This window comes from Oryctolagus cuniculus, chromosome 20 (genome assembly GCF_051225735.1).
Source record: "Oryctolagus cuniculus isolate XC-2025 breed Fujian yellow rabbit chromosome 20, ASM5122573v1, whole genome shotgun sequence".
In the NCBI taxonomy this organism is placed as follows: Eukaryota; Metazoa; Chordata; class Mammalia; order Lagomorpha; family Leporidae; genus Oryctolagus; species Oryctolagus cuniculus.
This window is the reverse complement of record NC_142886.1, coordinates 38855092-38869109: the sequence shown is the minus strand read 5'-3', so window position 1 is coordinate 38869109 and position 14018 is coordinate 38855092. Positions and strand designations below refer to the sequence as shown.

Below are 14018 nucleotides of genomic sequence, written 5' to 3'. Positions count from 1 at the left end.
AGGGCTGGGCCAGGCCAAACTAGGCACTCAGATCATTTCCTGCTGCTTTACCAGGAATGTTAGCAGGAAGCTGGATCAGAAGTGGAACAGCTGGTACTACAAGTGGCCCTCTACTCTTCATTTCTAATTTATACTTGTAATTTTTCATATTTAATTTCAAAATTACTGTATTTTGTTTTTCATGTCTTATATATATGTTTTTAAATGTTTTCTAGATTACTTTGAAATGATCTTTTCTTATATCTTGGTATATCTTTCTAGCCTACTTTTCCTGAAATAATGCTATTTTGTGCTCTTTTCATTTTTTAACCTGGTCTAAGACTTGACCTGAATACTTTTTTGTTGTTCATTTTAAAAGATGCAATGTAAATAGCTCTTTTAATTTCTGAAAACTTCAGTTGCTTTTGTGACATTTAAAAAATACACAATCTTGCTTTGAGATATCCTAGTTCCATTTTCCTCCCCTACTTTTATATGATATTGTTTCCTTATCTCTATTGTTTCTGTTCCTGTTCCATTTGATTCTACTTCAAGAAAGTTCTTTTGAGATAGGGTTTGTCTCTGAAGGGAACTCTGGTACAACAAAAAGTACAATTTGCAGGGAACACACTGGCATATCCCATTTAAACCTTTGGCCTCACCTCCTACAGCACTGGGCAAATTCCCTCCCAGATTTCAGTAGGCCCCATTCACACTTTACATTTACTATCTACTAACCGACTGTATTGGGGTTTTCTTGTGCTCATGTCCATCATTTACAGGACTAAGCATACAATGCTGCATAACAGACAAAAAATTTTGTCAAAAAAAATGCATGATACATTTTGAAACCTTAACACCTTGAAGGACACATTTGAGAATTAAAAATGTATTCCACGGTTAGAAAAAAGTGTAAAGTAAGAAATCACATGATAAGCATATAGATTTTTTAAAAATCAGTTCTTAGCAGAAAAGAATCTCAGGAAAGCAGAATCTTCCTGATAGGAAATATAGAAGACAAATATAAATACAGAAGATAAACCGTAGTAAAGGGCTGTGCAGGCTCATGGGCCAAATAACAGAAACAAAATCCTGGCAATAGTCCTGGGAAACGAAGATGAAAGGGTCATGCTCTCACAGAGGAGCCACACAATGAGAGTCGCACTTTGCAAGTTAGAGAGGATGCTGTGGAGTTGAGAGAAGAGATGAGAAGATGTCAAAAGGTCAGCTGGAAGCTATCTGCTTCAGTATGTTATACACAAGGGGAAAAGTAAGGCCATTCAAAGAGATATGGCAGGAAAAAGGGAAGGGATGCTAAGAAGGGAGATTTAAAGATAATTTAAGATTTCAAGTTCAAGATTAGGTAGGATCAACAAATGGGGGAAAAGGAAGAGTACAGAAATGTGTGTCTTAAGGAGAAAGTTTTCTAAAGACCAGTAAAATTCTTGTTAATTACTAAAGCTGGATAACTGTGATCAAGAGATTTCATTGTACTTGTCTTTCCAACTCTGAGAATAATGAAAATTTCCATAAATATAATTTTCAAGAAATTTTCTTAAAGGTATATACATGAGGCTGGCGCCGTGGCTCAATAGGCTAATCCTCCACCTAGCAGTGCCGGCACACTGGGTTCTAGTCCCAGTCGGGGCACCGGATTCTGTCCCGGTTGCCCCTCTTCCAGGCCAGTTCTCTGCTGTGGCCTGGGAAGGCAGTGGAGGATGGCCCAAGTGCTTGGGCCCTGCACCCCATAGGAGACCAGGAGAAGCACCTGGCTCCTGCCTTCAGATCAGCGCGGTGCGCTGGCCGCAGCACGCCAGCCATGGCGGCCATTGGAGGGTGAACCAATGGCAAAAGGAAGACCTTTCTCTCTGTCTCTCTCTCTCTCACTATCCACTCTGCCTGTCAAAAAAAAAAAAAAAAAAAGTATATATATGAACCTTCCTCGTGGTCCATTCTCATTTTGTTTGTGGATTTAACAATCAATTTTCTTCCACAGGTTAAAAAAAAATTCATAATACCTAATGGAAAATACATGTCACAAAGAAAGTATACTAGAGAATGAAATATAAATGATTACCTTGACTTTTTTCTATATTATCTCCTTTTGTTTCCTCTTCTTTCATGGGGGGACTTATTCTGGGGATCCTGCTTTGTCCTTGAACCACTTCTGGTAGCAATTCTTCTTGAGAGGTTCGCGTTCTGGGAGCAACTGGAAGTGTCTGTTTCTGTGGAACTTTTATATAAAAGCAAAAAAAAAAAAAAAAGCAAAAATACATGAAAACACAACAGCAAACATGACATATTAAACATTAATACCCTCTCTGGTCAGAACAAGAGAGTCTCAAATTACTGCACAGACATCACCTCATTTTCTCTGCCAGCATTCCTGACTTATTACCCACAGGTATGCAAACATTGTGTATGCATTTTAAGCCAAATGCCATGAATGCAATACAGAAAATTTGTATTCATTTTTAAACTAAATGCAGTTTAGGCTCTTTTACCAATTTTTAAAATATATTTTAGATAACCTAGGTGAAGAAAAAATTTCAACACATTTTTCATTTTCTATTTCTTAAAACTTGGGGATCACCAACTATTTTAATGGTGGGATATTTCAAGGTCATGGAAATTCACTACATTCCTCATTATTCTAAAGAATTAATATTGCTGAATAGAAAAGAGAATGTAAACAAGGGGCCGGCACCATGGTATAGCAGGTAAAGCCACTGCCTCCAGTGCCCACAACCCAAATGGGCGCTGGTTCGAGACCTGGCTGCTCCACTTCTGATCCAGCTCTCTGCTATGGCCTGGGAAAGCAGAAGATGGCCCAAATCCTTGGGCCCCTGCACTCATGTGGGAGACCTGGAAGAAACTCCTGGCTCCTGGGTTTGGACTGGCACAGCTCCAGCCGTTGTGGCCAACTGGGGAGTGAACCAGCAGACAGAGACCTCTCTCTCCCTCTCCTTCTCTGCCTGCCTTTCAAATAAATAAATCTTAAAAAGAGAGAGAGAGAGAGAATGAATGAATGAATGTAAATAATACATTACTAGGTCCAGTGTTGGCTTCACCTGATAATCCTTATTTTTTCTATATGCCAAACCTGCTTAGTTTTATGTTCAAGGTTAATTTAGGGATGAGGAAAGCAGAATCAAGTGCACAGATGACTCACAGAATCAAAAACCGTTGACTAACAGATTACAGTTTAGGAACAGTGTCACAAAAAGACACACAAGAGAATGGACAACCAGAATAGTGCTGTGAGAACATTTACCAAATCTAAAGCAAAAATTAAAAAGTATAAAAAATGAGTGGGTAATTACCATTAACATTTTAAAGTTGTATGTGTTGGTTACAGTAGCTGGGATACAGAATGCAGACTTTAATGAAAACACAAAACAGTACCCACATTTAGTCTACATTTCTGAGTGAGCTTTTAGTAAGATCAGTTTGTGACTCATCTCTTTTGTTTTAAAAATATGTGGTATCTTTATATTCACTCATTCAGGTTTTCCACTAGGACCAGAGCAGGAATATCCCAAATGAGTCAATTCTCTGCCCTATATATTTTTAGGTTCTAATTTATAAGAAAAGAAACCCAACTTTTTATATACTAGTTTTAAACAAATTCTCCAACTACTTATATTATTCAGTTTTGCTCCCTTTTATACATCATAAGTTTCTATCTAAACTGCATTCCACAGTGCTCAAAGAGCTAAACTCCACCAACAGTTTCTCAAACTGGTCAAATCTCATTTTAAAACCGTTTCCTCTATAGAAGAACCTAATCTTGGTCTTGACATCTGACAGGCACTTTTATTCTCTCTCAATTTAGTAAGTATTTTCAGCTTCCTCAAGAGTTATAGAACTCTTATCTAGTGCAAACATAATACACTTAAATTACCTGCAGAATAGTTAGTTGTTTTTGTTACAGATTCTTGAGCTTCAGATATGGCCTTCAAAATTAGATTCTTGTTAGCTTGTTTAGAAGGTGGAAGAGAAGGTCTGAAAGAGTTAAGAAAGGTATTTTGCTTTTACTACAGCCTTCTCTACATTTTCAACAGGCTAGCTGTAGTTTTCAGAAAATGCTAACCAGACTGGACCTTGTAACTTCCTAAAATAATAAATATAAATTGTTTCTTTCTCCCCCATCGTAATAGCTTTTAATATTTCCTGCAATCCTCTCCAAAGTTAAGCAGTTTCTCTCATTAATGTGCTATTAATTGATGTAAAGTGTTTCTCAAAAGCCACTAGCAAAGTTTCACATTATTACATTAAATTTTTATTTTCATGATTATCCTATTCAAGAAACCCAGAAGCTTCCATCAGGCAGTTAGAGATTAATATACAGCAGGGTCTGGTACCTCCTCTCAGGCTTTGCAGGCACTGATACACTGCTGGAGACGCTTCCTGTCCGGGAGCCATAGTCATCATCTTCTTCCTCCTCTTCTCCATCAAGATTGAATTTTTTTACTTTAACAACTGAACTTACCACAGGCAACTTTCTCTTCCGAAAGTTTTCATCCTGCAATCAGAAATTTGTTTACCTAGTCTTGAAAAATAAAGTTCTACCACAGAATGGTTCTTCCAAACCTTATGAAAAAGTCACTGGGTATGTGTTTCTTATGAAAACATAGACATTATCCTTAATAACCAACCTTCAGCTAAAACAGAAATTAGAGCTTTACAAATTCATTTTATAAACAGCTACATACAGCACTGTTGAGGAAACTAACAAAATGAAGTTACTTGATTGCCTACTAGTAACCATCATGAACAAATCCAAAATGAACTAAAAATTGTTAAGGAAAAAGTAAAGCTCTATCAAATGCCAAAAACTTGAAGAGGGTATCGGGGCGGTGCTGTGGCATAGTAGGCTAAGACTCTGGCTGCATCACCAGCATCCTATATGGGCACTGGTTAATGTCCCAGCTGCTCCTCTTCCCATCCAGCTCTTTGCCTATGGTCTAGGAAAGCAGTGAAAGATGGCCTCAGTGCTAATGCCCCTGCACCCGCATGAGAGACCAGAAGAAGCTCCTGGTTCCAGATCAGCCTATTTCTGGCTGTTGTGGTCATTTCGAGAGTGAACCAGAAGATGGAAGACCTTTTTTTTTTCTGGGGGGGGGGGGGGGGGGCTAAAGGTTTATTTATTTATTTGAAAGAATTACGCAAAGTTGGAGGGAGGGAGGGAGGGAGGGAGTCTTCCATCCACTGGTTCACTCCTCAACTGGCCACAATGGTTGGAGATTGGCCGATTCAAAGCCAGGAGCCAGGAGCTTTTTCTAGGTCTCCCATGTAGGTGCAGGGGCCCAAGGACTTGGGCCATCTTCTACCGCTTTCTCATGCCATAGGAGAGCTGGATCTGAAGTGGAGCAGCCAGGACTTGAACCAGTGCCCATATGGGATGCTGGCATTGCAGGAGGTGGCTTTACCTGCTGCTATGCCACAGAAGACCTGTCTGTCTCTCCCTCTGTCTGTGGCTCTCTCTCTCAAATAAATAAATACCACATGGCATATATGAAAAAGATTAAAAAAGGTCTACAGATATGATATGAAATATCTCCAGGGAGGTAGGTGTTGTGGTACAGGTCTGTCCTTTCTGTCACTCTTTCAAATACTAAATAAAGAGGGACTGGCATTGTGGCACACCTTAAGTTGCTGCCTGCAAAACCAGCATCCTGTATGGTTGCTGGTTCAATCCTGGCTGCTCCACTTCTGTTCCAGCTTCCTGCTAATGCACCTAGAGAAAGCAGCAGAAGATGCCCCAAATTCTTGGCCCCCTGTTCCCCATGAAGACCCAGATGGAGTTCCAAGCGCCTCTCTTCAGCCCGGCACAACCCTGGCTGTTGCAGCCATTTAAAGAGTGAACCAGCAGATGAAATCTGTATCGCTCCTCTCTTTGTAATCTGCCTTTCAAATAAAAATGAAATATTTTTTTCTTAAATATTTATTTGAAAGTGAGTTAGAGAGAGGTAGAGGTAGAGAAAGACAGAGATCCACTGGTTCACTCCCCAGATGGCCACAACGGCTAGGTCCGAGCCAGGAGCTTCTTCAGGAACTTCCATGTGGGTGCAGGGACCCAAGACTTAGGCCACCTTTCGCTGCTTTCCCAGGTGCATCAGCAGGGAGCTGGATCAGAAGTACAGCAGCCAGGACTCAAATCAGCGCCCTTATGGGATGCAGGCAGTGCAGGTGGTGGCTTTACCTGGTACACCACAGCACCAGCCCTAACAATCAAACCTTAGGAAAAAAGAAAAAACAAAGAATCAATCCCCAAAAGTCAGCTTTGAAGAAGAAACTCAGAATCTCTGGTGTTTACAAGGAGATCAGTTTAAACTTGTAATATATGCTTACTTTATATACTACTTAGTATCAAAAACTGCCTATTTTCAGCCTAGCAAGCTAGAATTTAATATATACAAACCTCAATACCCATTTTTTCCGAACTATTTTTGAAGAAAGGACTGTAAGTCTCTTCTAAGCTGGAGAGTACTTCTGGCTCACACAAACGTCCTGTTTCATACACCCGGCTGTTCTGTGCATCAAGTTGCTTGCCAGCATGACCACTGTTCTGCTGCTGCTGAAATTGCAACCTGTTTAAATGAGCACCACCATCTGAACTTCGACTTGCAGGTGGTCGGTAAATTTCAATAGAAGGACGAGAAGAACCATATGTAAGTGTCACTGTTGGTTTTTTCTGAGATAAGGGATTCTCCTGCACAAAATTGAGGTCTTCATCAATGAGATCATCTGGTTCTGGCTTAATATCAATCACATCTTCAGAGGGAGCTGGCTCCCTCAGAGGTTTCACTGTTGACATCAGTCGGGTTGCAGCTCCATCGTCGTAAGTCTGCCTATTTAAAAATCACATAAAACATAATTACAATCAAATTACAATACCTACATCCAAATCTTCAATCTTCACTTTAAAATTTTCAATGAAAAAGTCGATTCTTCCTTTATATATTCAATCCAAAACTACTCTGAAATTATTCATACTTTAAAAGTTGATTTCCCACATTTGAGATACAAGATACATACTGAGGTCTTATCTTTTATTCAAAAAATTGCTCAGAATCACTTCACTATAAAGCTTGCTAAGAAAACAGCAACGAACACATATAAAAACTAATGTAAACATCACACTCATAGCTGTCTGCTCACTACAGACTTATGTAACACGCTTACCTAACAGTAGTTTTCTGCTCCTGTGAACTTGTAGAAACTCTGGAATCTCTTTTTTCAGGTCTACTGCTGGAAACGGCAAGAGGTGGCACAGTAGCTTCATGCCTTCTCTCATCTCCCCGACTGAAACTGCTCTTGGTTGAAGGCACATTACTATCGAAGATATTGGTATCAGAAGACTTTAGACTAGAAGGTTCTAGAAAGAAAAAACACATGGTATTTTTATTTGTATTACTTTAAAGAGCTTTTCTTCCCTCATGACAAGCTCCAAAGCTTTACATGTTTATTGTAAAAAATATAATACCTCAAAGATGATTAGATGATTTTTTGGAGAAAAAGTACACACATTTTGGAAACCTAAGGCCATATATACATAGTGTGTCTGTGTTCAAGCTATTCTTCAACATTATTTTTCACTGAATATTATTCCCTACATGATTTATTCAACCTATTAAAAAGTAACTTTCAAACAAAATCTGAAACATCCTTGAGGCTACATCTCTGCACACATCTAGAATCATTTCTTTAGGGTTGCACGGCTCCCTCCTCCCCACTTATATCATCTCTGAATTCTATTTGCTGCTCTTAAATTCATAAAAATATCTGCTTCCTAAAGAAGCTCAAATGAACCACTGTTTTCAAAGTTATTTTTTTTCCAAAGCAGTATAAGTAACCTTGGGAAGAGAATCATGCACAATTGCTATCAGGAATTCCCCAAAAAACACAATCTTACCAGTTGTAACAGAACGAAGTTTATCTAATACACCATGAAGCCTAGAAAGAAATAAAAACAAAAATAAAGCCTCCCTTAAGATGTTTATTTCAGCTGTCACTCTAAATTTGATGAAATATTGATAAACGGTATTAAAATTAACTTGTTTCATATTTTTAAAAGCCTATATATGCATACTGTAGAAAAACTATTATTTTTTTCCCTTCACAATTTTCAACATCTGGCCTCTGCAAAAAAAAGGGCAAGGATATCAACTGACCACGGAATTTTTGCCAACAGAAAACATATGAATGAATATTCAGCAAAGTAAAGTGCCAAATCAGAGACAGTATCCCTTGCATACTAGTAAATGTTAAAGAACAATTTTATGGCAAGCTGACAAAGTTAAATTATTCCAATTTTAAATTCAAATTTGGTTAGTGTTCTGATTATTTAAGAAATGTGTCTAAAGTATGCCATCACGTTATCTAAATACTACTACGTCAGTCTTCCATCTTAGATTAGCTGGACTCAAATGCAAAGTAAGCCGATGGTTGAGCCAAAGGTTGGGTCACAAAAAATATGCATGAAACTAAACAAAGACTGTAGCTTAAATGAAAAAAAAAATCTTCACAGTAATGGTAATTTTCCCAACCCAAATCAGTGATTACTAACTTTTAAATAAAAGATTTATTTGAAAGAGAGAGGAAGAAAGAATGATCTGTCATCCACTGGTTCACCCCCAAATGCCTACAACTATCAGGGTTGGATCAGCCCAAACCCAGGATATGAAAACTTCATCACTCTCATGTGGTTAGCAGGAACCCAAGCACTTGGGCGAACATCTGCTGCCTCCCAGGCTCATTAGCAGGAAGCTGGATTGGAAAGAGAGATAAGACTTGATTCCAGGCACTCAGTTCGGCATATGGGCCACTTAATCTGCTATACCACAACACCTGCTCATTCGTGTGTGGAAGAGGTAGGGGAGCGGGAACTATTGTCTGGACAAATAGTAACAAGCAGGTTAGGTCATCCAAAGAGAAGTAGTGCATAACAACATCTAAGGACCACTGCATTCTACCAATATCCTTCAAAACCATGCAACATAAACTCAAATATACACCTAGTAAAGACCTAGTACCTCAAACCTGGTACTAGGACTTGGCCTTCTTAAAGTGAATGTTTTGGGGCAATATTTTCAACTCAAGGCATTTGTGGCTTTAAAAGGGACATTCACAAGTAAGGCAGTTATACTTAAAAATCCAGCTGCCAGGGTGGACATTTAACTGCGTGGTTAATGGTGCCTGCATTCCATCTTCCTGCTAATTCAGACTCAGAGGAGGCAGTGATGGCTCAGTGTTTGGGTTCGTGACATCCACAAAGACCTGGACTGAGTTCTTGGTTCTAGGGTTTGACCTGGACCAGCCAAGGCTACTGAAAGCATCTGAGGATTAACACCTAATGGAAGCTCTCTTTGTCTCTATGCCTTCCAAATTAGTTTTGTTTTGTTTTGTTTTGTTTTTTTAAAAGAAAAAAGAAAGAAAGAAAGAAAGAAAAGAAAAAGAAAACACAATTGCCTATTTAAAAATTCTAACTTTAAAGATGATTGAGGTTTTCATCAAATAAAGAAAAATGAAAAAAGCTAAAAAAAATTTTAAAACAAAAAAACTTGCCCCATGAGTAACAACTCATTGGAAAAAGCAATACAAGAAGCCAATCCTGTCCAAACAACATCTGTAACTAGGTTTGAAGACAGAAAGGGATAAAATGTAGAAGTTTACAAAAGAAACCTAAGTACAACTGACATATACTAAGGAGTCCTATGTGCTAGCCATATTTACAGCACTTTACCTATATAAGATCATTCAATTCTCACAGTTCCATAAAGCAGGTGATTTGCTATTTCTATTTTACAGATGGAGAAACTAAGGCAAAATGCAAAGCCAAGACTCAACCTTAGCAGTCTGACTAGAAAGGCTGTGCTCCCATGGCTCACATTGAACCTAATCAGACTGGCAAGACCTTCTTTCCGAACAGAACACCTATTCCTAGTTGGGCCAAACCTTGGTTTGAGGCATACATATTCAGAAACATACCACACAGTGAATCGAATTGTGTTGTTCCCTAGAAACAGGGACAGGTCCTCTGTCATTTGGTCCTGACTTTTCTTGTTGGCCACCATCACCATAATGTAATCAGGAAGTTCTTCATCTATTTAAAAGGAAAATAAAATACTTTCAGATTCTGAACATTTCTCCTGCACTCAATGTGCTTGAAAATATGCATTCAGCTTTAATTAGTATCTCAGCTAAGAATTATGTCCCATCATGTTTGGCTTAAAAATATATATATTATTTATTTGAAATGCAGAGTTAGAGATGGAGGGAGAAATAGAGAATTCATCTACTGATTTACTCTCCAAATGGCTGTCAACAACAAGACTGGGACAGGTAGAACCCAAGAGTTTCAGCCAGGTCTCTCATGTGGGTGGCAGGGTTGGTATTTAAGCCATCCTCCACTGCTTTCCCAGGCACATTAACATGGAGTTGGATCAGAAGTGGAGCACCCAGGACTCGAACTGGTGCCCACATGGGATGGTGGCATCAGAAGCAGCAATATTTTATTTATTTATTTTTTATTTTTTATTTTTTGACAGGCAGAGTGGACAGTGAGAGAGAGACAGAGAGAAAGGTCTTCCTTTGCTGTTGGTTCACCCTCCAATGGCTGCTGCGGCCGGCGTACCGCGCTGATCCAATGGCAGGAGCCAGGTACTTACCCTGGTCTCCCATGGGGTGCAGGGCCCAAGCACGTGGGCCATCCTCCACTGCACTCCCGGGCCACAGCAGAGAGCTGGCCTGGAAAAGAGGCAACCGGGACAGAATCCGGCGCCCCAACCGGTACTAGAACCCGGTGTGCCGGCGCCGCAAGGCTGAGGAATAGCCTAGTGAGCCGCAGCGCCGGCCCCAGAAGCAGCAACTTAAACCACTATACCACAACTCCAGTCCATGGCTTTTTCTTTTTTCTCTTCATTCACAATATTTTAATAACTAAAAGGATGGGAATGAGGGATAACTGACACAAAACTAGACATCTGAATTGTGGAATTAAAAGTGGAGGTTGGGGGGCCACCACCTGCAGTGCCAGCATCCCATATGGGCACCTGGTTGCTCTACTTCCGATCTAGCTCTCTGCTATGGTCTGGGAAGGAAGTGGAAGATGGCCCAACTCTTTGGGCCCCTGTACCCATGTGGGAGACCCGGAAGAAGCTCCTAGCTCCAGACTGGTCCAACTCCAGTCATTGCGGCTAACTGGGGAGTGAATCAGCAGATGGAAGACTTCTCTCTCTCTCTGCCTCTCTGTAACTCTGCCTTTCAAATAAATAAATAAATCTTAAAAAAAAAAAAAAAAGTGGAGAGTGAATTTTCTTGTAAAGTACAATTTTAATAATGCTAATTCCAGAGAAGCTCCCCCAAAGTATATACACATTCCTAAAGAAGACTGAGTTTTGTTTAGTTTTCCATATATTTGTTTCAAAATGATACTCATTTCTCAAAAGAATCCATTTATCCTTGGTAATGGCAGATTTCAATTATTCAAGATAACAAACTTGCAGCAACATCACTTAAATTAAAACCACCTAAAAACTCCACATACATCACTTTAAAAATGCAGCCTCAAGACTAAGTGATGTTTTAACCTACACAGTGATTATAAGGGTAAAGTCTGGGACCATCTTCCAAAAGGCCAAAACCACTTCAGCAAGAAGGAAGTAAAAATCATTATCAGAAATTCTAATCCCTACACAGAAGAATTCACTTCAGAAGTATTCTCAGATGTTTCAAGAAAATTTAAAAAAAAAAAAAATCCAGTTCAAGAAAAGCAGAAACATGTTGAAAAAGCCCTATATACGAGGGCAAGCATTTGGCACAACAGTTAGGCAGCCACTTAAGTCACCCACATTCCAGATCAAGTGACTGGGTTCAAGTCCTAGCTCCACTCGCAGTTTCAGCTTCCTACTAATGCACACCTTAGTAGGCAGCAGGTGATGGCTCAAGTAATTGGGTCCATCACCCTTGTAGGAGACCCAGATTATGTTCCTGGTTTCAGCCCGACTGTTGCAGGCACCTGGGGAATGAATCAGCAAATGAAGATCTGTTTCTTACTCTCTGCCCTTCAAATAAACTCTTTTTTAAAAAAAGCCCAATTTATAAAGAGAGAAATCAGAGTATTTCATGGAAGAATGTAGTACGTGAGAAGATACAAACAAGGACAAGAAATCATTTACTTTCTCTGGGAAAAACAAAGGCTTCCACCACTCTCTAGCCATTATACTAAATAGGCCTGGTAGCTTATTAATGTACAGAATCTACTATGCAATGACACTGGTAACTCAGAAAAGGTCAATAAATAAAAAAGCTGGAACTCTGGCAGTCCTGGCTTTCTCCCTCATAATGCCAATGATACACATTGTGTACTGTCACTATATGTTTGCATTTTCTATAAATCTATGAGATCAGTGATTACCTGGTTATAGGACAGAGACAGGGAATAGTGAGAGGGAAACAAAGCAGTACTTTGGAAATGTGGGGGAGTGAAGGGTATCTTGAGGGTGGTGCTGATTTCCTAGCTGCATTTATGTCAAGACATACCCAACTGCTGACTTTAACATGTACATCTCAATGTATACCAATTATTTCTCAACAAAGATTTTAGAAATTCATATTATTTCCTCAGTACACACAATGGGAAGAAAGAATCTGAGAAATTAACTTGGCCAGGATACATTTTTCCAGGATTCTGAAAGATTTCTCAAGTTGATTGCTGACCTGAAATTAGCCTAACCCGCTTCTCTAAGATACACAACCCTGAAGGTTTGCTTTCACAGCTTAAAGGGTTCCAGATCTCTTTCTAGCATAAAGGGACCACAAAGTCACCCTCTTTAGGACAACAGTGTAAACAGATACAAATTATAAGGCAGTTAAATCTAAATATAAATGATGTATAATATTTTACATCAAAGTCTAGTGAAACTTGTTTACCCACTTAACAGTTATGGGACATCAGCTCTCTGAGGCTCCTGGGACACAGCAAACATGCAGTCTCTGCCCTTAAGAAACTTCAGGCCAAGAAGTAGAGAAGCCACATCAACTGCCGGACAGACTTCAGCAGAGCTCTAATCATGCACAGCAGTGACTCCTACCCATTTGCTAACTTACCAAACTTCAAAAAAATAAAAAAAAAATTTATCTGAAAGGTAAAGTGACGGGGCTGATGCTGTGCTGGAGCGGGTTAAAGCCCCGGCTTGAAGTACCGGCATCCCATATGGGCACCGGTTCTAGACCTGGATGCTCCTCTTCTGATCCAGCTCTCTGCTATGCTGGGAAAGCAGTATAAGACGGCCGAAGTCCTTGGGCCCCTGTACTCACAAGAGACCAAGAAGCTCCTGGCTCTTGACTTCAGATTGGCTCAGCCCCAGCCATTGTGATCATCTGCGGAGTGTACCAGCAGATAGAATACCTCTCTATCTCTACCTCCCTAATTCTAATAAGTAAAAATGTTAAAAAAAAAAAAAAAAAAAAAAGTAAAGAGAGACAGAGACAGAGATCTTCCACCTGCTTGTTCACTCCTCTAAATGGCCACAAAAAGCTAGTCTGGCCCAGGCCAAAGCCATAAACCTCAACTCCATCCAGGTCTTACACATGATCCAAGTATTTGGGCGATCCTCTGCTGCCTTTACAGGCACAACAACAATAAGCTACATCAGAAGCGAAGCAACTGAGATTCAAACCAGTGCCCTGACGTGGGATGCCAGTATTACAGTCAGTGGCTTAACCCTCTGTGCCACAACACCAGCCTCATACCAAGTTTCTATTATGAAATTAATGTAAAAGGAACACCAAGGATCCAGGAGATGTGGGTTCTGTGGTTTTTACATTTACTACTGACCAGCTTTCTGTAGCCCTCTCAAGACTCCCATTTCTTTACTTCTAAAAGATACAATACAACCTGTTACATACACACACACCCCAACATTGTGTTCAGGAACAAATGGGAACTGTGGGCTGGCGCTGTGGCACAGCGGGTTAAAACCCTGGCCTAAGGCGCCAGCATCCCATATAGGCGCCGATTCTAGTCCCAGCTG

General features: G+C 39.9%; 1 protein-coding gene across 20 annotated transcripts in view; it reads right to left on the bottom strand.

Annotated features, from left to right (window-relative positions):
- ZC3H14 (zinc finger CCCH-type containing 14) overlaps positions 1–14018 on the bottom strand; it is a 46021-nt gene that overhangs the window by 26435 nt on the left and 5568 nt on the right. For 13 of the 20 annotated variants that reach the window (XM_089322067.1, XM_089322066.1, XM_089322069.1 and 10 more), the window contains 7 exons: positions 9973–10087; positions 7898–7938; positions 7168–7360; positions 6404–6833; positions 4344–4504; positions 3884–3984; positions 2057–2212 (listed from right to left, as the gene is read on the bottom strand). In XM_089322067.1, the coding sequence (XP_089178193.1) occupies positions 2057–2212; positions 3884–3984; positions 4344–4504; positions 6404–6833; positions 7168–7360; positions 7898–7938; positions 9973–10064 (1174 nt within the window). In that variant the 5' untranslated portion in view covers positions 10065–10087. The remainder of the gene's footprint in view (positions 1–2056; positions 2213–3883; positions 3985–4343; positions 4505–6403; positions 6834–7167; positions 7361–7897; positions 7939–9972; positions 10088–14018) is intronic. The other 7 variants (XM_089322070.1, XM_070065498.2, XM_070065499.2 and 4 more) reach the window with 1 other exon arrangement.